The sequence below is a fragment of the Erinaceus europaeus genome, chromosome 6 (assembly GCF_950295315.1).
Source record: "Erinaceus europaeus chromosome 6, mEriEur2.1, whole genome shotgun sequence".
Taxonomy (NCBI): Eukaryota; Metazoa; Chordata; class Mammalia; order Eulipotyphla; family Erinaceidae; genus Erinaceus; species Erinaceus europaeus.
The window spans coordinates 59,272,738-59,300,138 of record NC_080167.1 but is presented as its reverse complement, the minus strand read 5'-3'; the positions used below and the strand labels follow the sequence as shown (position 1 = coordinate 59,300,138).

The window sequence follows — 27,401 nt, the reverse complement described above, 5'->3', positions numbered from 1 at the left end:
TAGACGATGTTCTCTTCCCACATTTATACATTTATATGGAGACAGATTAAAAATAAAAATGATGAGGCTCTCACATCCAGACCCTGATCACAAGTGTGTATGTTCTCAATGTGGAAATTACAAGTTAATAATGACCTGTTGTTTTTTTTCCCAAACCGTGAACTTGTGTTGACATTCCACATGTGCTGTTGGAGAAGGTGGTTCTCTGGATTTTTTGTGAGAAGACACCTGCTGTCTTTGCTTCTTCTGAACGAACTTCATCCACGGTCACTAATTTGCCTTTTCATGTCTCCAGTTTGTGGTTTGGGTGCTTTGATATGCAGAACTGATTTTATTCTAAGTCGCAAACATCTCTGATTACCCCCAGATTGACACCACATATACAATACTATTTAATCAGATTGTCTTTACCCTAGCTCCAATGTAAGAACTCCCTCAATTTCTTTCCCTTGCAAACATTTCTGGAATATAGTTTCAGCCCCAAAGACTGATGTTTGCAGCTTCTTGGCATGCCTCGTAAAGGGAGACGGGGGAGACTATTCTTTCCTGCAGGCTTATTTTCATTTAGGTGAGCTTGAAATAACAAGAAAATCATGAGCATAAGCAATCCCTAACATGAGACAATCATTAGCACATATTTTTCATATTCTGTATTCAGTTCATAGTGTCACAATACAGCCCATCAAAGGGACACCAGACAGCAATCTTTGACATCAAGGCTCACAATTAGACTTTTTTTTTTTTAATGGGTTGCCAAATGAGCACATCGAACAAAAATTTATGTCTTTCTGAAATACAAGTCCTTTAATCACAGAGCACTATGCTCTGTATTATCCTTTGCATTGAAACCTTCTGGTGCCAAAATCCTGTTTGCATTAAACACTCAAGTGTGACAGGAGAACATTTCATCTTCCACTAAGGCTTCCATCCAGTCTATAATGAGGACTTGGCTCTGTGTTTTATCGATTTTGGCTCTGTGCACTTTAAATGCATGTATTTTAATTTTCCTGTTGCTAATGGCAATTTAAAATACAGTGGATGGTAAAATGATGATAAGGTCCAGTATTGTTATGGTCTGAATTCTGTGTACTTGATGTTGTTTTCGAATAGAAATGCAGATGCTAAATATTTGTCATCTGTTAAGCTTTGGAGTCATCTAAAAGATGTAAACCTTGTATAATACCTCTAAAGATTTTAAACCTTACTTTAATATAATTTTTCCATAATTCCTGGCTCCACATACTAAGCTCCATACATCAAGTCACAGAATCCAATGAAATCGATAATATATATATATATATATATATGTACATACAGCTACAAATATAAATACATCTATATGCAGATAAGTGTACATACAAACAGGTCGTGCACACAGATAGGTTAACTTCTGAAACAAAATCCTTCGAAGAAACATTTGTCTATTTTTGGTTTTATTTCCAAAGAATCTGCAACAGATTTTAATGACATAAAAATGTTGACACTTTGCTAAAGATTGCTAAGTGATGAGTGTCTTTCTGTTAGCAGGAAGGGGTTAATGCCTTGATGGTTTTGATTCTTCCCTCTTGTCTACCATTCCAGAGGAAGCAGCAGAGCCCTGCAGCACCTTGGCCCTGCTGGGTCCCCAGCCCCTCTATGACCACTGTCTGCCTCCCCATATCTTTGTCTGTAGAGCTCTGTACAAAGACATCTGCTCACCCCTGTTAACAATAAGAACTCTAAGCAGTATGACTATTGGTTTTGAATCTTTTTGCTCTTTTTTTACATCAGAAATCCCTGGCCAGATATATCCACAGAGATTGTTTCTGTCTTTTACTGAGACTTGGGAAGTAATAAGTATCCCCTAGAGTTACTTAGAAGCTTTTACATATCTAAAATTGGAACTATTGTCTGCTTGTTGTTCACATGAGCCTCTGGACTCTCAAGCCTGTGTTCTTTTGTGTCTTAGTTGCATCTAACACCATTTTTGTCTGTGACCAGCATCATTATATAGTGTTTCTTACCACTGAAGAATAGAGTCTCACTGAGGAAAAAGCCTAGAATACTTCCCATAAAAAAATAATAATAATAATAATAAAGGGAGTCGGGTGGTAGCACAGTGGATTAAGCACATGTGGTGCAAAGCACAAGGACCGGCCTAAGGATCCTGGTTTCAGCCCCCAGCTCCCCACCTGCAGGGGAGTCACTTCACAAGCAGTGAAGCAGGTCTGCGGGTGTGTGTCTTTCTCTCCCTCTCTCTGTCTTCCCCTCCTCTCTTGATTTCTCTCTGTCCTATCCAACAACGACGACATCAATAACAACAACAATAAAACAACAAGGGCAGCAAAAGGGAATAAATAAATAAATAAATAAATATTTTTTAAAAATGATTCACCCAGTAACCTAGATAACAAAAAGAAGGAAAAGTGCCTATAGCAAAACAATTTTCTTTTTACAGCTCATAACAAATTAAATGTGTCCAGTGAGTTCATTACTTTCTAGAACTTGGGTTATGCTTCCCGTCTACTAAAATTTCAGTTCATGAATTTTTGTTTTAGAGCCACAAATAGCACTTACTAAATTGCCCACTATTAATAAACATACTAGCTAAGGAAACTAAGCCTTGAAAATTAAAGAAAGGCAGGAGTTAGCAGATTTCTGTCCTTGGTGGTGTGTGTGCGTGCGTGCGTGCGTGCGTGCGTGTGTGTGTGTGTGTGTGTGTGTGTGTGTGTATAGTATTAACTTTTATACTATATTACCACATACACTAATGTGTAGATGCTTTATTAGTCTAAGGAGTTATTTTATCCAGATTTTATTGTCATGTAGTAATATTTTATTCTTATGTGGGCTTCAGTAAGAAAGATGAGTTTTTCCTAGCTGGAATCACTTTTGCAGTCAACACGGAAATTTCCCGCAGTTGAGGTGTAAAGAGCAGAGTAGAAAGTAGAGCAGTTACAGTAGAGAAAGAACCTCTGGCTTCTGTCGCCTCTAACAAGCCCTGTCTCATGTTTCCTCTGTCCCCACGTGTCTGATGCAGTGGAATGACATGGTAACCTTGCACTTGTGGATACTAGGTTTGTGCCCAATACGTGAGACAATATCTTCAGAATGTTAAGCTACAGGAAGAGGAGTCATAAGAGACACTTGTGACTGATGATAAAACCTGAAAACAAACAAAGAAAACTTCAAATATGGTTTAGGTTACTGATATCCCATTTTTAAAGATACTTTATTTATTTATTTTTAATGAGAGAGAGAGAGAGAGAGGACACGAAGCGATGCATCACTCAGCTCTGGCTGAGGATTTGGAGACTCAGGCACTAAGAGTCTTTTGCAAAACTATTATGCTGGCTTTAAAGGACCAAGTTCCTCTTTTGAAACAATTAGGCAGGAAGAAAGAGGAGAGGCAGCTATAATAAATCATGAGTTCCTGTTACCTAACACTGTAGGTGTTTTATGTCATTTAATTCCCTCTCTTAAATAGGGGTTACTAACTTCCCATTACATCTGGAAACTGAGGTCAGGGCAGATTAAGGAGTTTATCCACAGCATCATTGCTAGTATAAAGATGTAGACTATGTTAACACAGGTTTTAATCTTGCTCAGGATTTATTGGTGAAGACTTCCTTCTGGATACCAAAGCCAAGCTTGGGAGCATAATGTGTGAGTGACAAGGACAGAGTGTGTGGCAGCTAGCACTGCCTAAACCTTCTGCACATCTGAACTCAGGCCATCATCAAAGCACAGTGCTTTCGCATCCCCATCACGAAATGAGGGGACCAGGTCTAAAAGGCTAAGTAACTTTCCCAGAGTCACACAGCTGATAGTTAGAGGAGCTGATGCTAATTATCCAGCAGCAGCAGCATACCATGAGAGGAAAGAGAGTGATGGTGATGCATTAATAATACACAAGTGGGGAGTCGGGCGGTCGTGCAGCGGGTTAAGTACATGTGGCACAAAGTGCAAGGACCGGCATAAGGATCCCAGTTCGAGCCCCCGACTCCCCACCTGCAGGGAGGAGATTGCTTCATAGGTGGTGAAGCAGGTCTGCAGGTGTTTGTCTTTCTCTCCCCCTCTCTGTCTTCCCCTCCTCTCTTCATTTCTCTCTGTCCTATCCAACAACAACAATCACAACTACAACAACAATGAAAAACAATGGCAACAAAAGGGAAAATAAATTTAAAAAAACGAACTTTAGAAAAAAAGAAGAAGAAAGTAATGGAGATGGAGAGCCGGCTCTCAAAGGGAAGTGACCTCTGTGTGTGAGCTTTGATCTTGCCTCTACAAGTCACATTATGAGAGATGAGTGGCAGCCCTCCCCATGCCAGAGAGAAAACACCAGGCAGAGCTTCTGGGGAGAGAGTTCAGTGGGTAGAGCTCAGGACTTGCAGTGAGCCCAAGGCTTCTGGTTTGACCCAGAGCACCACTTGTACCTGAGTGGTGCTCTGGCTTCTTTCACTCTCCTGTAAAACACTGCTTTTTACCTCTTATGATTTGTGTGAAATGTGTTTTAAAAAATTCTCATTTAAAAACAAAATAGCAAGCAAGATGAATTTTTCAAAATATTTATGGGGCAGTGTGGTGGCACACCAGGTTGAGCACATGTTACAGTGCACAAGGACCTGGGTTCGAGCCCCTGGTCCCCACCTGCAGGGGAAAAGTTTGCTAGTGGCAAAGTAGTGTTGCAGGTGTCTCTTCGTCTCTCTCCCTCTCTATCACCCCCTGCCCTCTTGATCCCTAAATGTCTCTATCCAATAAATAAATATAATTAAAAATCTTTTTAAAGATTAAAAATATTTATTTATGCATTTGTTCAATATAGACAGAAAGAAACTGAAATGGAAAGGCAAGAGAGAGAGATAGCTACAGCACTGCTTAACCTTTCAAAGATTTGTCCCTGCTGGTAGGAACTAGGGCCTGAACCCCCACTCCTTGCACACAGTAATGTGTACTCAGCTGAGCGCACCACCACCCAGCCCCTAAAGACTGAATTTGGAGCCTTTATGGGCCAGGAGTGACTGACATGAGTGTGGGGGGAAGAGCCAGTCCCTCAAATGCCCCCTCCTTGGGATCCCCTTCCAACAAGTCTCAAACGGGCTACCACGGGTTCCCCAGCTCCACCAGCATGGAGAACTTCATTGAGAGTAAGTAAAGGCTTAGCCTACCACCACTTCAGAAAGGCTGCTGACCGCTGGCTGACAGCCAGCCCTCAGGATCCACATTGAAGTGTTTCTGAGCTGGGGTGGTTTCCTCCGCCCTCTGGCTGCTCCTGCACTGAACTGGAAAGGGTATGAAAGACACCCATTAAGGAGCCAGACTCAGTGACTCAGAGGCTCTCAAAACTCCCCTGAAAAACCAACGATCTGGGTTTCAAAGCAGAGGGTAGAGACCATTACTGCCCACAGCTCCTTCTGAGCAGCTCAGCCGGCTCACTCCTGTGGTCAGTGTCACACCAGGAGTTTATTAAATTCTTAATTCATAGCCCCGTGGGTTTCCTCACTTTAAAAATAAAGTGGCGTGCTTTTAATATAAAGGTTGCCCATTATCAGCAGGGTCTCTGGAGAATGTTTTAAAAGGTAAACAATAAGGTCTTCATGGTAGATGACTTCAGCTTGCTATCTAGTAGTTCTTAGAGAACAGTGAACTTCATTACATTTTTAGAGAAAGTAATTTGTATGCCATCTGTCTACCTATAATAGTTGTAAATCCCTCCAATTTGCTAAGCACCACAGCACTGCTGATGCAGATGTTGGTGGAAACAAGTGTCACTCACAATTTCAGTGTGTCACTCGGGTTTTGGTTGAATTCTCAGGACAACCCAGCCTCAGTTGAGTGACTAAGAACCAGTCAACCCCAGGTTCCCATCCCAGTGTAGGAACAGGCTTAGTGGTTCCACTCAGCTGGGCTGTGAGAGCGTCCCTGAATTGAGTAATCTCTTGAAACTCTTAAGCTTCCAGTCTGTATGTTACGCAGATTAAGATGATGCCCATAAATAAATCACAGCACAAGTCTGTGGGCAGCAACATCCTTACAGCTGATGGTGTTTTCCTCCGTCTGCACATCAGCAAGCATCGCCCCCTGGTCCCTAGCAAGTAAGAGATGAAGCCAAGGTTGGAAACTCAGGGTTCATGCCTCCAAAAAGCTGGACTCTCCTAAGCCTTTTACCTGCCATGGCCAGTGGGGGCATTTGTAAAGCAGTATTGGACTCCTGAAGCAGCAGTCCTGCCAACCATCCACCTTGCCTGTTGATCCTTTCAATAAACCCTTAAGTCCTTTAACCAAGCTGGTTGCCCTGTTCTGAATTGGATCCAATCTAAACACATCCCAAGTGCCTGTGAAATTCACAAGTGAGCTTAAGACTAGAGTCCAGGGTGTTCAGAGCTTTATAAGGAAGGATTATTTTGTTCCTGCCACCTGAGGTCATCTATTGGGGTGAGCCTGTATGGGCACCCCCTCCATTAGCGTGACTGGCTTTGCAAACAGATCTAATATGGCCTTTGCTGCCTTGTCTATGACCTGTCATTCCTACCTTCAGGTTTCTCTCACTCACACAGACACAAGCTCCTCTCTCCCTTCTCTCTTGCACAGATAAAGTGAGCTGTGGAATTGGGACAGATATCTCCGTCCTTCACACCCACTCTCTCACTACTGTCGCCTACAGCTGTATGCTTGAAGCATCGAGATTCTTCTCCATTTCTTGGGGATTTTGTTTTGTTTTGTTGTGTTGTGTTTTGTTTTGCTTCTTAAAGGGAGAGTATCCAAGTGAGTTCATCCCTTTCATAATTCAGTTTTGTGTCTTGTGACAAATTTTCACTACCCTCCCAAGGAATTTGTTAGACTTTAGACCTTAGCACTTTTTGTACTCACTGTGAAGTTTTGTTAAAAAAAAAAAAAATTGACAAAATTGCCTTTGTCACCAATTATAAAATCCTTCAAATACAACAGTGGATAATTTTTTTTAAAAAAGAAAAATCTAGGATCCTGTGTGACTGCTGACACACTGTCTTCATATTCAACGTGCTTTTCACATTATTACACTAATAAATTGTTACTGACAAATTTAGCGGCGTAGTCTCCCAGACCACCATTTGATGTTTGCGAAGAATGACATTGGAGGGAAGGGGTGTCAGACGATAGCGCAGCAGGTTAAGTGCACATGGCGTGAAGCGCAAGAACCAGCGTAAGGATCCTGGTTCGAGCCCCTGGCTCCCCACCTGCAGGGGGTTACTTCACAAGCAGTGAAGCAGGTCTGCAGGTGTCTATCTTTCTCTCCCCCTCTCTGTCTTCCTCTCCTTTCTCGATTTGTCTCTGTCCTACCTGACAACAATAATAACTGATAACCAACAAGGGCAACAAAAGGGAAAAAATAGCCTCCAGGAGCAGTGGACTCGTAGTGCAGGCACCCAACCATAGCAATAACCCTGGAGACAAAAAAAATAAATTAATTAAAAATAATGACATTTGGGGTGGGGCGGAGTGGGGGGCAGGGCAGTGGCACACCAGGTTAAGCACATAGTGCAAAGCTCAGGGATCCCAGTTCAAGCCCTCAGCTCTCCACCTGCAGGGGAGTCGCTTCCCAGGAGTGAAGCCAGTCTGCAGGTGTATATCTTTCTCTCTTCCCGTCTTCCCCTCACCTCTCAGTTTTTCTCTGTCCCATCAAAAAAAATCCAGAAAATGGCCACAGGAGCAGTGGATTCATAGTACAGGCACTGAGCTCCTGCGAGAACCCTGGGGGCATAAATAAATTATATATATATATATATATGTATATATAATACATTTTTCTTTTTCTTTATTGGGAGGATTAATGGTTTACAGTCGACAGTAAAATATAATAGTTTGTACACGCATACCAATTCTCAGTTTTATTTTTTTATTGTCTTTATTGTATAGAGACAGAAATCGAGAGAGAAGTGGGAAATAGAGAGACACCTGCAACCCTGCTTCACCACTCGTGACTCTTTCCCCCTTCAGGTGGGGACTTGGGGCTCGAATGGGTTCTTGTGCACTGTACTGTGTACTCAACCAGGTGTGCCACCACTGGGCCCCATTTCTCAGTTTTCCACATAACAGTTCAGCCCCCTCTAGTTCCTCCTCTGCCATCATGTTCCAGGACCTGAGCCCTCCCCCTCACCTCACAGTCTTTTTTTTTAACCACTTTATTGGGGAAAATAATAATTTACAAGGCAGTCCAGACTTCATAGCACAAGGGCGGGCGGGCCAGCCGTGCAGAAGGTGCGGGCCGAGGTGCCTTGGGGTGGCGGCCATGATAGGCCGCCGCAGCCCTGCCCCATGGCCCTGCCATGTCTGCTGCCCTGTTCCCAGTGGCCGAGCAGCGTGGAGGGAGCCCACGCCCAATGTCCCGCACCACGCGGCTGCGGGCTGGCGTTGGGCGGAAACCACAGAGTGGTCCAGAGATAAATGTTCCAGAAACAGCGAAACAGTCTCATGAAGAAAGGGCAGAGGCCTTTGGAGATCTCTTCACAAGCAGAAGAGAAGGCCATAGTACATAGGTAGCCAAATTGTCTTCACTTATCTGAGAGATGCGCAGGTCCAGTCCATGTGGGCGCCATTTGTCGTTAAGGTTCGGGGGCACCAGCAGGCCGGGCTAGCTTCTCAGCGGTAGACAGAGATGACCAGAGACACACGGCTGGGTTGAGAAGCTGCAGTTTAATCTTTATTCATGAGTGGGCAAATCACCACACCATGTGCTTCCCCATCATTCTCCCTCAGTGGCTGCTGCTGGGACTCTGGACCTCCTTAGCATAGGGGGCAGGGAGAAAGTGGGGCACAAAACTAGCAAGGGCCAAACCAATTCTCTCAGAGGTCGGGGGGAAGGGGAGAAAACCAATATGAAACATACCAACAATAGGTGAATTCAGGCCATTGATATTTATTGATAACATAGATTGAAGATATTTTAACGCCATTCTTGTATATTTTTAGAGTGTTCTAATATATGGCAATTTATGGGGGTCTGCCTGTTTATAGGAGACCTTTCAGAACTTCTTTCAGGGCAGGCTTGGTGATAGTTGATTCCTTCAACTGTTGCTTGTCTGAGAAGGTTTTGATGCCTCCATCTAGTCTAAATGACAATCTAGCAGGATACAGTAGTCTTGGTTGAAAGCCTTTCTCATTGAGTACTCCATAAATATCTTACCATTCTCTTCTGGCCTGTAGTGTTTGTGTGGAGAAGTCTTCTGCTAATCTTATGGGTTTTCCTCTGTAGGTGACTCTTTGTTTTTCTCTTGCAGCCTTCAGGATCCTTTCTTTATCCTTATTCCTTTTCATTCTAAATATGAAGTGTCTTGGTGTCTTTAAGTCTGGGTTAATTCTGTTTGGAACCCTCTGGGTTTCTTGAACCTTTATGTCTTTGATGTTGTCTAGACTAGAGAAGTTCTCAGCTATTATGTCCTAAAGAATGATTTCTTCCCCTCCCTCTCTTTCTTCTTCTGGTAAGCCAATAATGCATATATTATTCCTTTTGAAGTCATCCCATAGGTCTCAGTTGTTGTTTTCAGTATCTCTTAATCTCTTTTGGAGATCTCTTACTTCTTTTTTAGTTGTGTCTAATTCGTCCTTGATCTTGCTAATTCTATCTTCAGCCTCGTTTATTCTATTCTCTCTCCCCTGTACTGTTTTCTGTAGTTCATCTATTTTGTCAACCTGTTCTAATACTGTATTAGCTTGTTCAGCTAGTTGTGTTCTTAGCTCAGCTATTTCAGCTTTCAGCTCTCTAATAACCTTGAGATAATTAGTGTTTTCTTCCAGAGTCTCATTTGTTGTTTCTGCATTTCTGATGAAAATTCTTTCAAACTCTTTACTCACTTCTGTGACTATTTCCTTAACAAGCATTTGGATGTTGACCTCGCTGTTTTGTGGTTCAACATTTGGGAGTTTACCTGGACTCTTGTCCTGGTTCATTTCTCCAATATTTCTTCTTGTTGGTTTAACCATTCTATATAGTATGTTATGAGGTCCCTCTCTCAGTACTTTTCAAATTACTGATAACTCTTGCCTAGATTGACTTGTGTCTAAGTAAGGTATTTAAAGAGTTCACAGTTGTAGAAATTAACAGCTATTTCAATATTATTTCAATCCCTGAGTCAGAGCACAGAAGCTGTTAAAAGCCTCTTTTGTTCTTTTTCTTCCATGTAGGCTATGGCAGCCTGAGGGCTTTTAAACTTTAAGTCGGCTTCTTAGCTTAATCACTCACTCCTGACCAAGAGAGAAAGCAGGGTGGGGGAGAGATATCACAGTGGTTATGCAAAGAGATTCTCACACCCCAAGGATCCAAACTCCAGGCTCAATTCAGCTTCTCTACCAAGTGGAGCAGCACTGCTGGGCCCTGTGAGTTTCTAAACAAGTCCCGTTTATAGTCTATAGCTTCTGAGGTAATTATTCACCATGTTCTCATCAGAAGAACAATGTGGAAATGCTCCCACTATACAGCCCCACTGCTGGGCCATGAAGGTGTAGCTCTTCTCCTGAGTTTCTTGGTCAATTCTCTATTCCAGATGTCAGTACAGGGCCTCTTGTACTGTTATCCAGATGTCAGTACTGCCCTCCTGCTGTTCCAGCCTCTGAGGGCAGTAGCAATGGAGTCTCACAGTTGCATTTGGTGAGTCTTAGGGGCATCCTCTCCTCCCTTCAGCAGTCTTTTTGTTGGTAAAGCAGACTGGAGTTGGTGCCTCAACTGGTAAACTACCGGAGTGTTACTAGCCCCTCAACTCTCCTTAGGCTCCACCCTGTCCACGAGCCACACGTGTTTGCACTCACTGATGGTTTGGTGGGTTCCTGAAGTCGTTCTAGTCCTGCCTTGTTGCGGTCCCAGGTGGTCTCCTTTGGTATTCCTAGTTGACCTGGGAGAGGAGAGGAAAGGAGAGGAGAGGAGAGGAGAGGAGAGGAGAGGAGAGGAGAGGAGAGGAGAGGAGAGGAGAGGACCTAAAATAACCTAAAATAACAAGCTGCAGGTGTGTGTCTCTGTCCCTCTCTGTCTTCCCCCTTCCCTCTCAATTTCTCTCTGCCTCTATCCAATAAATTGATAAATTTATTTAAGACTTTACAGTTCTGCCTGAAATTGTCTGAAGGTAGGTCTCCCTCCCCCCTTCAAGAATCATAGTATTTCTTCAGACCTTGTTACTATGCCTGCCACCTTGTTCTGTGCCTACTCACCTTCAGCTTGTCTCTTGATTAGATTACAGACTCCTTGAAATATAGAAATGGTGCTTCCATTTGTCTTTTTTCTCTGTACATTGACCTGAATCTTTGGATTTCTGTTCTTAGCTGTACCTATCTCCTAAGGTAGATACATGGCTTTGACAGTGGTGTATCACACTGAGAATCACAAGACTTCAGCTTTGTTATTCTCAGAGCTAAAGTCACCTTGCTACTGCATTGAAATTCATTGCATCATATGTGTTTGTCTATGTGTGTGTACAAAAGATATTGAACTTGCCCATATGTAGAAAAGAAAGGTGAACTGGTCTTGTTTGTGAAAGATGGTTCAGTAGGTTGACCCAGACAGCTTTCTTTTATTATTGCTTTGACTAAGCATGGGGAATGCAGTGAAAACTTATTCTTTCCATGGATATATTTTTTTTTTACTCAAATCACACCTACAGTAAAGTAACTGCTTAGTTGTACTAAGACAGGCAGTAGATTATGTTGAGTTCCTTTCAACTGGAAGAAATAAGTTATGGTTACCTGAAAGGAGAGTGGAGGCATTTTGGCTGGTCTTGAAATCTCCTAGAGTGCAGACTTCAAAACAGTCCACACTGTTAAAATTACAGAGAACACAACACAAACGAAAGTTGTCTCTGCTGTGACCCTTGTTTTAATCGGTGCCTCTTGGTCAGTGTAAGTACAGTTTACTTGCCAGCTGACTATACGCTTACCTATTTGAAAAGGGTAGAGTGTCTTATTCTAATGTATTCAGTGTTAAAGAAGACATTTTCCTTTGACACTGTCCAAAAGAGAACAGAATCTTCTTGATGGAGTGGTGAGCGTGAACCCTTGGAAAGGCAGATAGCTAACTTCTAGGTGCATCTTCCCCCAGACACAGAAATCATATGTGTTCATGGAGAGGGCTTTTTGAGGATAAAATTACATGTTATTTGGAACATGAGCCCAGCAGGAACCACTGAAAAAAGAGGGGTATGGTGGGGGCGGGGGAGAGAGTTGGGATGTACCAGTAAGAAAATTGAGGGTTCCCAACCAAGAATTCCAAGAATACAGTTTCTATAGTTAGAGGACTTTTTGTGAGAAATTGACTGTAATAAGGCTGTCAGGTTCATTCCCAAGAAAACCACACAGTGTGTTTGTTACAAAGACTTCATGAGATGGAGCCCATCCAACCCTTCACTACTGGTGGGACTGCTTCCAATGGCCACAGCTCACTGGTGCCCCCTGGCGGCATCCAAGCCACCTCACATTCCATCATCTTGGGTCAGACTCCTTGCAGTAAACCCCAGCAAACCAGATAACAGGGGTGGAAACATCCTCCAGGATCTGAAAGCTGTACCTGGCTTGTTAGTTTGTTTAGATGGAACTCAAGATTTCTTTTCTTGTTCTTTTGTCCTTCATTTTAGGCCAAAGAACTGCCAACCTTGAAGGATAACGATTTCATTAACAAGGGCCAAAAGATTTATATTGATGACAACAACAAAAAGGTGTTCCTGGAGAAACTGAAAAAGGATGTAGAGGTAAGAGAAGTTAGTGTCATGTGCAAATGTCTATGACTTTGGTTTTGTTGACTTGTTTCTGCTGGGCTCTGACCCAAAGCTTGTGCAGTTTCACAGCTCCCAGGGGGCTACTTTGGGACAGAAAAACACACACAGAGGCACCACAGCACAGGAGCTCCCCCATCTAGTGTCACCTCATGTGAGCTCAGACCTGGACCACATGCACAGCAAGATGTCTACCCCAACTGAGGAGCTGCCTCTCAGACTCCTGTCAGAAATCATGAGAGTAAAATTGCTTACACTTTTAAAATTGATACAATTAGCAGATAACTTCATTATTAGTCTCAAGTGTGTAACATGAGTCACCATTCAAGTATTAGATACTGGGAAGAGATTGTCATAGTAAGTCAGCCTCTATCATGACACATGGTTACTTTTTTTTTCCTTGAGAACTTTTTTTTTTTTTTTTGCCTCTAGGGTTATTGCTGGGGCTCAGTGTCTGCACCATGAATCCACTGATCCTAGAGGCCATTTTTTCCCCTTTTGTTGCCCTTGTTGTTGTATCCTTGTGGTGGTTATTGTTGTTGTTGATGTCATTCATTGCTGGATAGGACAGAGAGAAATGGAGAGAGGAGGGGAAGACAGAGGGGGAGAGAATGACAGACACCTGCAGACCTGCTTCACCACCTGTGAAGTGACTCCCCTGCAGGTGGGGAGCCGGGGTCTCAAACCTGGATCCTTAATGCCAGTCCTTGCACTTTGCACCATGGGCGCTTAACCTGCTGCGCTACAGCCCGACCCCCTCTTGAGAACTTTTAAGATATATTCTCAGCAACTCTCCAACATGCAATCCAGTCTTGTGAGCCATAGTCACCGTGCTGTGCATTCCATCTCCAGGACAGCTGGAACTTTCTACTTTTCACTCCCTTCACCCATTATTTTAGCCAACATGGTGTGTATGCTTGGGTTAGAACCCAAATATTGGTTATTTGTGAAGGTTGTAAATGTCAACTTTTTTCAACAAAGATAAAAGTGTGCTTTTGTCATATGTTTTTTTTTTCCCCTTGTCCTTCATGAAGCAGCATTCATTTCTCCTCAAGTGTCAGTCATTATTATTAAAATGCATATCAGTTAAGCATGTTCCCCTGGACTAGGGGCTTGACTTGGCCTGATAGCTAAGTACCATAGTGTCTCTCTTTAATCTTTGATCCTGAATGATACTGTTTTTCAGCAGTTATGGTAAATAGCCCTGAGGGCTATCTGTGATCTGCCAAGAAAAAATTGTTTTCATCTTTTTTTCTCTTGGCTATATATCACTGTATCTAGACTACAAAATAATGTAACTAAAGCAGATCAGATTTACAGTTGAATTGCATAAGGATCCTCTTAGGCCTTTTGTTGTCTCTATTAATGTTGTTGATTAGAGGATTAAGATAGTTTAATTCCATACATGGCTCTTGTTTGTAGCCATCTTGTTGAAATAGAGGCAAGCCATCAAGTGTCCTTTCATTTAAAAAAAAAAAAATTCTCAATGGTTGATAAAAGTGTCTTTAGTTTTAAGACTCATGCAGAAGCATCATTAATTTCTAAGCAGGTAATTATGGTGAAGTAGCTTGACATCTGATCTTGATAATGAGGCTAGAATGTAATCTGGTTTGGTTGGGTTTTTTTTTTTTCTATCAGTCCCATGCTTTTCTAATTTAGCTGACTGACCTGCTAGTTTGAATAGGTTTATTTCTTGTTTTTTTTTTGGGGGGGGGCATTGCTTAAAGTAAGAGGTGAGTGTATTATAGTGCAATAATCTACTTCTTTAGGGGAAAAAGGCTGTCATTCAGGAATCTAGCTGGTGTGTGTGTGTGTGTGTGTGTGTGTGTGCGCACGCGCGCGCACGCAGTGGACAACTATTTAGTCAGATGCTGTGCAGCGTAGTTTTGCATGCCACTAAATCTAGGTGTGTCCTTTTCTCCACGGAGAGTGAGAATCACTTTTGCTTTCTGACAGAGTTGTCAGCTCTGATCATAACCATGAAGGGCTGACACTAATCTTCTCTCATTGGCTTACCCTGGGATCCAGATGTCACACCATGCAAAATCCAGGTCTCCCTGCCACAGGCATCTCAGCACTCACATTTATGACCCACAGCCTTGGGAAGGGGTGAGGAGGCAGGTGACAGCAGTGGTCTGCAGTCAACACAAATGAAGTTAATGGAGTTTAAGTCCTTCCTGTGCACTCTTATCTTTTCATTGCTACTTACTTCTCCCTCCCTTCCTCCCTCCCTCCTCCCCTCCCTTTCTTTCTTTCTTTCTTTCTTTCTTTCTTTCTTTCTTTTCTTCCTTCCTTCCTTCCTTCCTTCCTTTCTTCCCCCCTCTCTTTTAAATATAATGCTCAGGAGTGAGCTCAGACCTTCATGCAAGCACAATAGTGCTGTGTGGTCTTCATGACTCATTTTCTATTCTTTTTTTTTTTTCTTCTTCTTCCTCTCCTCCTCCTCCCTTTTTTTTTTTTTTAATAGGGAAATGGGACTGAGAAGACAGCATAGTGGTTACTCTAAACAACTTTCATGCCTCCCAGGTTCAATCCTCAGCACTATAAGCCAGAGCTGAGCAGTGCTTTGGTAAAAGGAAGGGGTGGGCAGGACATGAGCAGACAAGAAGAGACTAAATAGAGGAGAAGCACTACTGTGCCACTCCACCATCCACAGGGCTTCCCCAGGTTCTGCCCATGGTGCTCCTGTGTGGTACCAGAGGTCAACATAGGGCCTCATGTGCTCTACCAAATGAACTAGCTCCCAAACTCTCTTCACAATCTTAAACTCTGCAGAGCTGACAAAATAGCCCACTTAGTATGTGGCTTTGCCATGTGTGCAGCCCAGGTTCAGGTCTGGTTCCCACCTCATTGAAGAAACTTGGTGCTATTGCCCCTCCCCCATCCCTGTCTCTCAGTCTCCCTCTCTCTCTCTCTCTCTCTCTTTCTACTTCACTACCTCTCTGTCTCTATCAAGAATACACACACAACCCTGGGGGACAATTGCTGTAATTATACTCTGTCAGTTTAATGGGTAAGAAACTATTGGTTGTCAGAAAAGTAATCGTGCATTTTTGCATAGAAAAAAGATGCTTTAATAAAGCTAGAAAGTAAAGTTAAATCTGTTGTCAAAGAGGGTTTATTGGGACCAGATGGTCACGCACCTGGTTAAGTAAACATGTTACAATGTACAAAGACCTGGGTTTAATCCCCTGGTTCCCACCTGCAGGGGAAAGCTTCATGAGTGGCAAAGCAGTGTTGCAGGTGACTCTCTGTCTCTTTTTTTCTCTCTCTCCCTCCCTCTTCCTCTCTCTCTCTTCCCCTTTCCCTCTGGATTTCTGTCACTTTTGAAAGAGAGAGCCAAAGAAAGAAAGAGTCTATCACCTGGTCCTTTGCCACAGAGTTTTCTGGATAATTTTGTGACAAGGATTAGAAGGATCTTGAGGATCATAGTAGAGCAAAGATTTGGCATAATGGAGATTAATTATAAGGGATGATATTAGATGGAATGTTCTAGAACAAAAGATGAGGTCCAGCAAGTAATTATGAAGATGCTGGCAAAGCAGGGACCCAACAATTATAAAGACCGAGAAACCTTCATGCTCTGCTATCTGAGATAGTATTTAAAGCAATCAATAAGTTCAGTTTAAGGCTGAGAGGGATGAGCAGAGAGCACAGAGGATGTGCGGCGTTAAGTCCTCACACTAGCTGTGAGTCTTTGGCCCCCTTTTACCTTTCCTCGGAAGCTTCCCATCCACAGTATTTTTGTAGTGGGCAACTAACTGCATGTTCTCCAACAAGAACCATGGATTTATCACCACAGGCCATTTTGCTCTGCTTCCAAGGAGATTTGAAAATAAAGTCCATGAAGACAAGGGGCAGCCAGAGAACAGGCCTTTCCACACATCTCTCCTTCTGATCTGCCACACTTCAAATCATGTGCTTGATGCAAAGGGCCTTCAGCCATAGTGACAGCAGCAGGTCCCCTTGTTCCCTTCGAGGCACGGTGTGCTCTCATTGGCTCAACTTCGTCCTGTCATCTCAGCCTTCCCTCATCCCTGCCAGGTATGGTGATGTCCCTACCAGGTGAAGGGTAGCATCCTGTTTTTTAGTAAGTGACTGAGACTCTGAGAGAAGAATTTACCTGAGCTCAGAGTGAGCAGGTTAGAGAAATAAGATATAATCTCCCATCCAACTCTACAACCTATACTCCTTGTGTTTTTTAATGACCTGCTTCTTCTTCTTCTAGCGTTTGCCCTTCTTCCGTAGCCAGTCAGCAGCGTCAGGTTGAAAGCTGTCAGGAGCTGCTTGTTGCTGGCTTTGAAAGTGACTGGGATCCATGTGGATTCAGTCGGCTAGGAAGGATCATCAGTTTCCCAATGAATGGGTACTCACAGGATACACCACAAGAAGGTCGACCCAATGCAACCCAATGACCTGCTAGTTTAACGGAAAGAAAGAAGAAAGAAATTGGTTGCCTGGGGGCTGGGCAGTGGCACACCCAGTAAAACGCAACCAAGTTCAAGTTGCTGGTCCCCACTTGCAGGGGCTAAAGGAGACTTGCTGAAACCTGCCACACAGAACTGATAGCCAGTTCCTACTACTTCTTCATGAAGCACCTTTCTCCTCAGACAGCCCCAGGCAATCCAACCCACCTAGTTACCTAGGAGATATTCCTTAAACCTGAGAGTACCACAACCCAATGCAGGAAGGTCAAGCAATAAAGGAAAGGTCACTGCCTTCCCTGTGCAACCCGTGATCAGCCTGACAGAAGGAATTTCCTCAAATAATCTGCTTCCCACACACACATACACATGTTCAGAACTTGCATCCTGTATATACCTGGATTGTCTCAAGTGCAAGTCCAGAGTCATGACTCTCTCTGGCCATCTCTGTGCTAGGAGTCATCCATCATAGACTTTTCTGTAATAAAGTCTGACTGTCAACCATTCTCTCCCTCTCTCTCTCTCTCTCTCTCTCTCTCTCTCTCTCTCTCTCTTTCTCTTTCTCTCTTCTCTCTCTCTCTCCATGGTCTGCATGATCATGCACTCACTTTTCTAACAGGGAAAGCTTCACAAATGGTGAAGCAGTGCTACAGGTGTCTCTCTCCCTCTGTTTCCCCTTTCTGTGTCTCTGTCAAAAAGAAAAGTAAATGGCCACCAGAAGCAGTGGATTCAGCATGCAGGCATCAAGCAAGCCCCAGTGATAGCCCTGGTGGCAAAAAGAACAGAGGGAGGAAAGGTAAGGAAGGGAGGAGAAAAAGGAAAAGAAAAGTTGTCCTCAGCAAAACTTGTCTCTTAACTCTGTTTCTGGTCTTTCTCATCTTATTTTTTTCTTTTTTCAAAAAAAGAAAGCAACCAAACCCCCCCCCACCCCATCAGATAACCTCAGCTCTGTTGGCTTATTTCTTGGTCTTCGCTGGAGCTTCTTGCATTATTTCACCACTCCAGGATGGTTTTCTTCATATATATATATGAAAAAGAAGAGATCCCAAAAACCACAGCACCAAAGCTTTCCCAGCTGCCTTTGTGCTACCTGCTGGTGTACCAGGGGATTGAACCTGGGCTGCACACATGCAAGGCAGACACTCTCCCAGTTAAGCTATGTCTCTGACCTACTCGTGTATTTTTATTTTCATCCATCCGTCGGTTTCATTTTCTTATATTGCACATAGGGAGAACCATACAATATTTGACTTTTTCTTCCTTCTGATTTTGCTTTGTGGCTTTTTGTTGCTGTTGTTCTATTTGTCTCTCAGTATCATTTGAAAGTAAATAGTCCCCATTTGGGGTTGTGGTTTCCTGCATCTTACTGGGGGACATCAGAGCAGCTTCTTACCTAGAAATGCAGATTTCCTCCTGCTGATGACTCAGTGGGAGAGCTGGGCTCTGAGTGCAAACACTTCCTGTGTGAAAGGGACTGGAGACCCAGGGAAGAGCTTCAGCTGGACTACCCAACCAGAAAGTGATAACCCAGGAGGCATTAAAAAAAAGAAAGGTAGAAAGAAAGAAAGAAAGAAAGAAAGAAAGAGAGAGAGAGAGAGAGAGAGGGAGGGAGGGAGGGAGGAGAGGAAAGGAAAGGAAAGGAAAGGAAAGGAAAGGAAAGGAAAGGAAAGGAAAGGAAAGGAAAGGAAAGGAAAGGAAAGGAAAGGAAAGGAAAGGAAAGGAAAGGAAAGGAAAGGAAAGGAAAGGAAAGGAAAGGAAAGGAAAGGAAAGGAAAGGAAAGGAAAGGAAAGGAAAGGAAAGGAAAGGAAAGGAAAGGAGAAAATGGCAACAGGAGCCTTGGATTCATCGTGCAGGCACCAAGCTCCAGTGATAACCCTGGTAGCAAAATAAATGAGCCATAAAAACTTTTAAAGGTGTGGGGGGAGTTATCAGCAAAAGGTTGAAAGAGACAGGCATCACTGAACTTACAGAGCTCACCTTAACCTGCTGGCATTCTCACCGTGTCTAGAGCAAGGTAGGTAAGTGGGCAAGTATCCTGCATCCACCCTCAGTATCTCCCAGCCCCCACTTCTATCAGCTGGGAGCCAAGGACTAGCACAGGCATTTGCTGGTGACAGGTGCCATCTGAGCTTATACTTCCCTGTGCAGAGCCGTTTTTCCCAAAAGCATGTTCCCACTGGTTCCTAGAGATGCTGCAGGAAACCCCTTGAGGAAGCCCTGTTTGCCCCCTTTGTCAGCCTTCATTGCCTGCTGGAGGTTTCTCTTCTTAGTCCCTCCTCTCGGGCCTGCTCTCTGCTCCTTGGTATAGTCCCCCATTCCATGGTGCCATCAGTGCCTGCCTCCCATCCTCCAGCATTGCTTTCAGGGCAGATGGTGCCAGCTCTGTACCAAGAAGCTGCCTGGACCCTGAGCTTGACCTTGAGCAAGGCCACTTGCTGGGGAGGGAACACCCTCACTTCCTCTATCCTTTCCTCTTGAGTTCATCCCTGACTTTTTTCTTTCTAATGTCATGTTTTTTTCATTTGTGAGTAATAGTGGTTTATAAGAGAGTAAGATTACAGGGTGTATAGCTCCACATCGCACCCACTGCCAGAGTTCTGTGGCCCTACCCTCTGAAGGCTAACTGTCATCATCCCCACAAAGTCTTAAGTCTTTCTCTTGTTTGCTTTTGGTTGGTAGGCTGGTTGGTTGTTTTGTAGGTTCAAGTGTTTTAATTCTGTAGATTCCACAGGAGTAAAACCTTCTGGTAGTTGTCTTTTTCACCTCTTTTACTTACTTTGTTAAGAATTGCCTCCAATTCTGTCTGTTTTGTCTCCACAACATCCTCTCTTTTGATGGAACAGTAGTGTTCTGTTGAGTATATGTCTCATAACTTCTTTATCCAGTCATCTGTTGATGGGCATTTAGGTTTTTTCCACTCTTTGGGTTTTGTGAATGATTCAGGCATGGACACGGGTGCATATGTCCTTTCTAGTTAGTATTTGCTTATCCTTTGGATAAGTGCTTCTGTGTAGCATTGCTGGGTCAGAAGGTAATTCCATTTTTACTTGCTTAAGGACTCTCCATACAGTTTTCCAAAGGGGCTTGCTTTCTAGGAATCAGGGTTCTACTGGCAACATAACTGATTCTGTGTAACCCCCACCTCTCTCCTCCCCAGTTTCTTGCCCAGCTGAAACTCATGGATTACAGCCTGCTGGTGGGCATTCATGACGTGGAGAGAGCTGAGCAAGAGGAGGTGGAGTGTGAGGAGAACGAGGGGGAAGAGGAGGGTGAGAGTGATGGCACTCACCCCGTGGGGACCCCTCCCGACAGCCCTGGAAATACACTCAACAGCTCCCCCCCTTTGGTCCCCGGGGAGTTCGACCCCAGCATCGATGTGTATGGAATTAAGTGCCATGAAAGTAAGTCCAACACACACTTGTAGCTATAAGACACATCCACATAAATGTTTGAAAATATTATCTCAGCAATCTGTTTTATGGGAAGCTTAAACCTCATGAATCTGTTTGGAGCTAGGTATGTAAGTAGGTAGTCCATTATGATCCTTGATTTGTTATCTCGTATGGCATGTGTCTCCTTGCCAACAGCCCTCTCCTTCATTGGAGTGTGAAGCTGGCCCAGGGCTTGGTGACTCTGTCCTGAACCCCCATTCGGGCTCTGTCTCACTCATCTCTAGAGCGGGCTCCATCATAATCCTCAGTATCAGGGAGGTTGGGTATGTGATGGGCTATCCCATTCTGCCAGTTACTTATATGTGGAATAGAGGGAAGGGGGGGGGAAAACAAAAGCAAGTCTATCATCTTGGTAATTAAAATTGCGATTCATTATAGTTTGTTAAAAATATTTTTAATAGCACATGAGCCAAGTGGGTTTGTTTTGTGTGTAGAAGCCAAAATTGTTTCTTTGCCACAGAAAACTAGATGGGGTAGCATTTTATATTCTCATAATTAGAACAGTGCAGTATTTGTGGGCCTGTGTAGATGACACCCACCTTTATCCAGCTGTGAGATTTGAGACGCTGAGCAGCTGTATACAATTGCAGAAAGGGATTAAAGAGCCTAAGTGTCTCTACTGGCACTGTAGAGTATTTTCAAAGTAGTATTTTTCTTTTTACCAAAGCTAGCACAATCCTTAAAGACACAGTTCAACAAAAACCTAAAAATAATCTCAACCTTGAGCCTCCTGGGGCTCTCCCCTTTTTTGTTTTTTTAACTTTGTTAGTTGAGAGAGGACTGCGTTCAGAGAGTTAAGCTGCTTGTTTAGCAGAGATGGGCCTTTGCTTTCTGCCTCAGTCTGGGTCTAGAGAACCCGTTCCCCTCCCCCTGGGTCAGTTTACAGGGACTCTTGTGCACCTCCCTCACAGCTCTGGTCCCTTTGCAGACTCGCCCCGGAAAGAGGTGTACTTCATGGCAATTATTGACATCCTCACTCATTATGATGCAAAGAAGAAAGCAGCCCACGCAGCAAAAACTGTCAAACATGGAGTAAGTATCTATTCTGTCCCCTCCTCCACCCTGGCTCTTGATACCCTGAGCAGTGCAGCAGCCTGCTCAGCGGCTCCTCCCCACTGTGCAAAGTCCATCAGGTTCTTGTTCCCAGCAGGTTGACTGCAGGGTCCCCAGCCTGGGGCTCTACCTGCTCATCTGGGACTCTCTGAACCTTGAACAAATGTTTGAAGCTCTGCCAGAACTTTTCTTAAACACTGGGGACATCACAACATCCCCAGAATGCAAATTCCATTTTTCTTTGGAAAAGGTCACAGAGGTCAAAGTGTCAAAGAGTGCTTCATTCAGTGCATCCAAGGTGGGGTTCTGTCTCCTGCTTCCACCTCCTGATCACATGGTCTTAGATTTCTTTTGTGCACCATGAATTATATGCATCCATATATGTGCATAATTCATATATATATGAACTCCTTTGGGGGCAGTGAACTAGCTCACTTGGATAAGGTGCTGTTTTGCCATGAGTGAAACAGGTTTGAAACCAGCTCCAACCGCATGAAGGAAGCTTCAATGCCGTGGTCCCTTTCACTCTCTCTTTCTCTGTCTCTATCTAAAAAAAAAATAAAATAAACGGAGGGGCGGGGTAGAGTTGGATGGTGGTGTACCAGATTAAGTGCACTTAGTACAAAGTGTGCACAAGGATCCTGGTTCGAGCCCCTTGCTCCCCACCTGCACAGGGGTTGCTTCACAAGTGGTGAAGCAGGTCTGCAGGTGTCTTTTCTTTCTCCCTTTCTGTCTTCCCCTCCCCCCTCAATTTCTCTCTTTGGAATCCCTCCTCTACCTTTCTCAGCTATGTGGCCCTGAGGAAACACTATGGAGCTTCTGCGCCCCTAGCTGGTAGAGAGGTGCTAATGCCAGTGAAGATTTAATGGGGCTACTTGAGATTATATATCACATAAAATCTGGAATACACCATAGCAGATATGACTTTGCAGTAAGCACCCCTGTAAATCACTAGCTTAGCCCCAGAATATACCTCATGGTCTAAAATTGTGTGCAGTTGCAAAAACAAGACATTACTATTTGCAAAAAAAAAAAAATTCTGGAAACCATCCTCTGCCTTCAAGGCCTGAGCACCAACATGAGACCCCAGCAGCTCAGGCCAGGCCTGGAAATTACAGGTGCCCAGATGAAAAGGGACATCTAAAACAAATGTCTGTTGGACTAGGGATATAGCATAATGGTTATGCAAAAAGAGTTCCTTCCACTCCCAAAGCTCCAATGGCCCAGGTTCAGTTCCCAGCACCCAGCTTTCTTTGGAGTTACAGTCCTGCTGGATTTGCTGCCTTTCCATTTCATATAGAGAGAAAGAGAGACATCATAGCAGGACCAGGCAGTGACACACCCAGTTAAGCGCACATAGTATGAAGCGCAAGGACCTGCACAAGGATCTGGGTTCCAGTCCCTGCTCTACATCTGCAGGGGGGGATGCTTCACAAACAGTGAAGCAGGTATGCAGGTGTCTGTCTTTGTCTGCAGGTGTCCATTTTCTCCCTCTCTATTTTCCCTTCCTCTCAATTTCTCAAGAAAATTTTTTAAAAATTAAAAATGTCCACTAGAAGCAGTGGGTTCATAGTCCTGGCACCAAACCCCAATGATAACCCTGGAGAGGAAAAAAAAAAAAAAGATAGAGACAGACATCATAGCACTGCTCCACCATTCACAGAGCTTCCCCTGTCACTGTGCATGGTGGTGCCAGGAGCTCAAACCAGGTGAGCTATCTCCAGCCCAATGAATTACATATTAAGAGCACAAGGTACGTAGATTTGAAGAATCAGCTTTCTAGTCAGCCACCACCCTCCCCCCAAAAAACAGTTGGAAATCAAGTCAAATGACACCTGTGTTCCTTTCCTCTTTCACTGCCCAGGCTGGTGCAGAGATCTCGACTGTGAACCCAGAACAGTATTCAAAGCGCTTTTTGGACTTTATTGGCCACATCTTGACGTAACCTCTTCTGCGGTGTGGGACCGAAGCGGGTGCAGGAAGGACAGAGGGTGGCTTCGGTGGAAGAAACAAGGAAAACCAAACTCAGCGAAGCACACCTGTTTGTTTACACCTTCAGGACAAGATGACTGAGTTGGGGGCTACTCGCTTTAACAGCTGCCTGATATTTCCAGCATCGTTCTAGCTCTTTCTGACTTTGTATGCATCGCAGGTGCATCCTGAGAAGCGAATGAATGAATTAATCAGTGGAAACTAGTCAGCTCCCATCAGAGTGTGTTTGGGCAAAGGTGCTCTGATCATAGCTGTGGGTGAATGAATGAATGAATGAATGAATGAATGAATGAATGAACGAACACCCACCTGTGGGGTGAGGGGGAGAAGGAAATGCATGTCAGACCTTGTTGGCATTTCATGATAAACTGTGGATCGGTTTATTCTGGGGGTGGGGTGGGGGGAGAGTTGAAAGATGTGAGACAGTATTCATAATAATAGTGAAGATAATAATAATGAAGATAATAATTATGATGGTGATTAAAAGGGAAAAATAAATCTTACTTTGAATGTTACACTTCCACCATGCAAGCTGACCCTACATAGTTGTCCCTGGCACTGGCATGAGGAGTTCTGTCATCTATGGGCTTTGGGTCAGGCTTCTGCCTCTGAATGTGTCAGGGACAAATCCTCCTCCAGTGAGAAGCTGATGCCCAGTGACTCTGTACATTCTCACCTCAGTCAACACATCCAGGAAACCTGCTTACTTTTCTCTTCTTGCTTGGAGCTTCCTCACTGTTACACTCTTCTGTTGCAATATAGGAAATAATGCTACAAAGTAAAATAATAATAAAAGCTTACCTACAAAGTGCATAGTTTGGGGCAATGGTATCTGTACCTCTCACCAGAACTGAGTTCTCCTTTGAGCTTGGCAAATCTGAGTTACCAGGTGTTTTTGACCTAGTTCAAACAGTGGTCAGTGGTCTGTCATTAGGAATTACCCCTTTAACTGAAACCCTCAACTGTACTGTTTACATTATCAGGAAAACAGGGATCCTTTTGAATCTAAGATGTTCATGTTCAGCATGTGATGCTTGAAGTTTACATGTCAAGTTATTTTACAGTGTAAGTGAAATGATGTCTTTCTTATTTTGAAATGTCTGCTGCATTCATATGTAGAGGCAAATGTCTTATTCCAAGCCTACAGAAGGCAGCCTTTTATGGTAAGAGGAAAAGGGTTGCTTGGTTTCCTCCAGATGTCCATTTACCCACCTGACTTTTATTTTTTAAGTGTTTAACCTCACATCTGGTGATGTAGGTACATTGCCCTAAACTGTGCTGATTGCTCCTAATCAAGTTACAAATGTCCAACATCAATCATGTATTAACAAACTTGCTGACATTGTCTGAAAGGCGTCTGACAAAGATTCTAGACTTGCTTAGAGTAGGCTATCAACTTATACACTGTGCTAAAGCTGTGCCTTTGAAATTTTTTGTTTAAAACATAAAATGATTTTTGTAGGCAGTTTCAGAAAAAGAAAAAAAATCTACCCTCTAGTAATGACTGACAACTTTGCCAATCCCCCCCTGCAACCCTCCCTCTTCTGGTGACTTGACTCTGGGGCCCTCAGGACAGTAATTGTGCCCCGTGTATGTGGGTTGCTCCTGAAAACACCAAGTGGTAGGAGAGCCCACCTTTGGCAGCAAAAAACGGCACCCTTCATACTACCGTATGGCTTCACGTTGATCTAGCCTCAACCCATGAAGTTAACACCAAGACGCTGTTGTCTAGCCTTGTTTTGTGTTATGCGTTTCAGTGAGTCGAAACTGATTTGTTAATACACGCACACCTTTCTCTCTGGCATGGACTCATTTGCAATTCTGTGCTTTCTCTGACTCTGAGACCCTGAAGTAAAGTAAGGTACACATACTTTGTCATAAACCATTTCCTCCGTGGCCAATCTGTGTATGCTCTTAGACATTTACAGAATGCTTTATTTTTATTTTTATTTTTTTTGTCTGTAGCAGTATCTGTTGTTCAATTCTAATTCTGTCAGTCACTGATCTGGACAGAGTGAGGAAGCTTGCCTTGTGTCCTTCTCCTGACCAGACACTCCACTCAGGAGTTAGCCTTTCCAAAATAAAGCACTTTGATGACTCACATGGTGGAGCCTTTGTTCTTCACTCTCTCTTGTGTTCCTCTCCTTGGCCAACGAATTATAAATACTTAGCACTGAGGATATGTGTAGCTGGCCCAGGTAGATGTGAAAACAAAATGAAGTCTTGACCACTAACCTGAGCTCTGCCTGTGAAACTATTTTATTGTAAATCATAGAGATCTTAAAAAGTCAGCATCTCTATGTCTTCCTAGTTGCAAGTTTCTGACAGGTTGGCACAGTCTGTTTCCCTGGGAGGAAGTAAACAGTGGTTTCGACTGGCAGACACCATGGTTTCCCCTCACATGCCCACCCCCAGGCTTGGCACAGAGCAAGCAATCAAAACCCACACATTTTGGCTCCTCTCTGAGGCAGGGAAGAGGTGACGAAGGCCCCCTGGAATTGCTGACCTGGCTGCTGGAGGGAGTTGGTCTATAGAAAGTTGGGAGAGGGTCTCACTTTGTCTAGTGCACTGATGCCAAAATGGAGTCAAGAAGAACAAACAATCTCAAATGGAAGGGACTTGCAGCCACAGTTGATAAGGCCTGTTTGCAAGTCAGTGATATGAAGAACAAAGATTCACATGAGAGAGTGTCGTTTTCGACGGGTTAGGTTGTTTTCGCCGGGCTGGCTTCACGGGCGGGTAACAGACGACCAGGGACTCATAGTTGAGCTGTAGGCAGTATCTCTTTATTCATGCAGGACGCAGCACAATCTAAGCCGAGCTAAGCTAAACTCAAGGTAAAGTACTCTAAAACTCACAATGCTGTCTTTATATATACTTGCCAAGTAGGGTGGAAACAGGGTGTGACATAGAGAGGGTGGAGAGAAAAGTGACTGGTGACAATCAGAGTGTGACAAGGAGAGGATCAGGGTGTGACAAGGAGGGGGGGTGGAGCAAAAACATATCATGAAACAGTGGGGATTGAACCAATGCCCTGGAGGGAGGTGCTTGTTAACAGCGGTTATATAAATAGAATGAAGTGGTTATGTAAATAGAATAGTGTTAAGCAGGGGGGATTTAAACCAAATGAAACAGAAAGGGTCTCATGCATACCAACAAGAGAGGAGTTTGAATAGCTCTCTCTCTACAGAAGACACAAATGGTCACTGAACACCTGGAGGGAAGCTCTTCATCCCCAGGTATTGAGAAAAGGCTGTCAAAGGCTTTCACATCCACTGGGAGGGAAGGCAGGATGAAAAAGACTAACAGTTGGGGGGGGGGGGGAGGTTGGGCTGTAGCACAGCAGGTTAAGTGCACATGCCGCAAAGCGCAAGGACCAGTGTAAGGATCCTAGTTGGAGCCCCCAGCCTCCCCACCTGCAGGGGGTTGCTTCACAAGCGGTGAAGCGGGTCTGCAGGTGTCTATCTTTCTCTCCCTCTCTCTGTCCTCCCTTCCTCTCTCAGTTTCTCTCTGTCCTATTCAACAACAATGACAGCAATAACAATAATGATAAGGGTAGCAAAAGGGGAAAAATGGCCTCCAGGAGCAGTGGATCCCAATGCAGGCACTGAGCCCCAGCTTCTTCTTCTAGCGTTTGCCCTTCTTCCGTAGCCAGTCAACAGCGTCAGGTTGAGCCTGATGTCAAGTTTCGAGACCTCCTTTGAATCTGGAGAGGTGGCAGTCGTTGACTATGTGGGTCATAGTCTGTCTGTAGCCGCAGGGCCAGTTCG

The 27,401-nt window shown here is 43.9% G+C and overlaps 1 protein-coding gene across 1 annotated transcript in view; it reads left to right on the top strand.

Annotated features, from left to right (window-relative positions):
• Positions 1 to 25,732, top strand: part of PIP4K2A (phosphatidylinositol-5-phosphate 4-kinase type 2 alpha) — a 173,547-nt gene extending 147,815 nt beyond the window's left edge. Inside the window, exons 7-10 of the mRNA XM_007526374.3 lie at positions 12,573 to 12,686; positions 20,292 to 20,535; positions 21,515 to 21,618; positions 23,504 to 25,732. Coding sequence (XP_007526436.1) covers positions 12,573 to 12,686; positions 20,292 to 20,535; positions 21,515 to 21,618; positions 23,504 to 23,584 — 543 coding nt within the window. The 3' untranslated portion in view covers positions 23,585 to 25,732. The remainder of the gene's footprint in view (positions 1 to 12,572; positions 12,687 to 20,291; positions 20,536 to 21,514; positions 21,619 to 23,503) is intronic.
• The last annotated feature ends 1,669 nt before the right edge of the window (positions 25,733 to 27,401 follow it).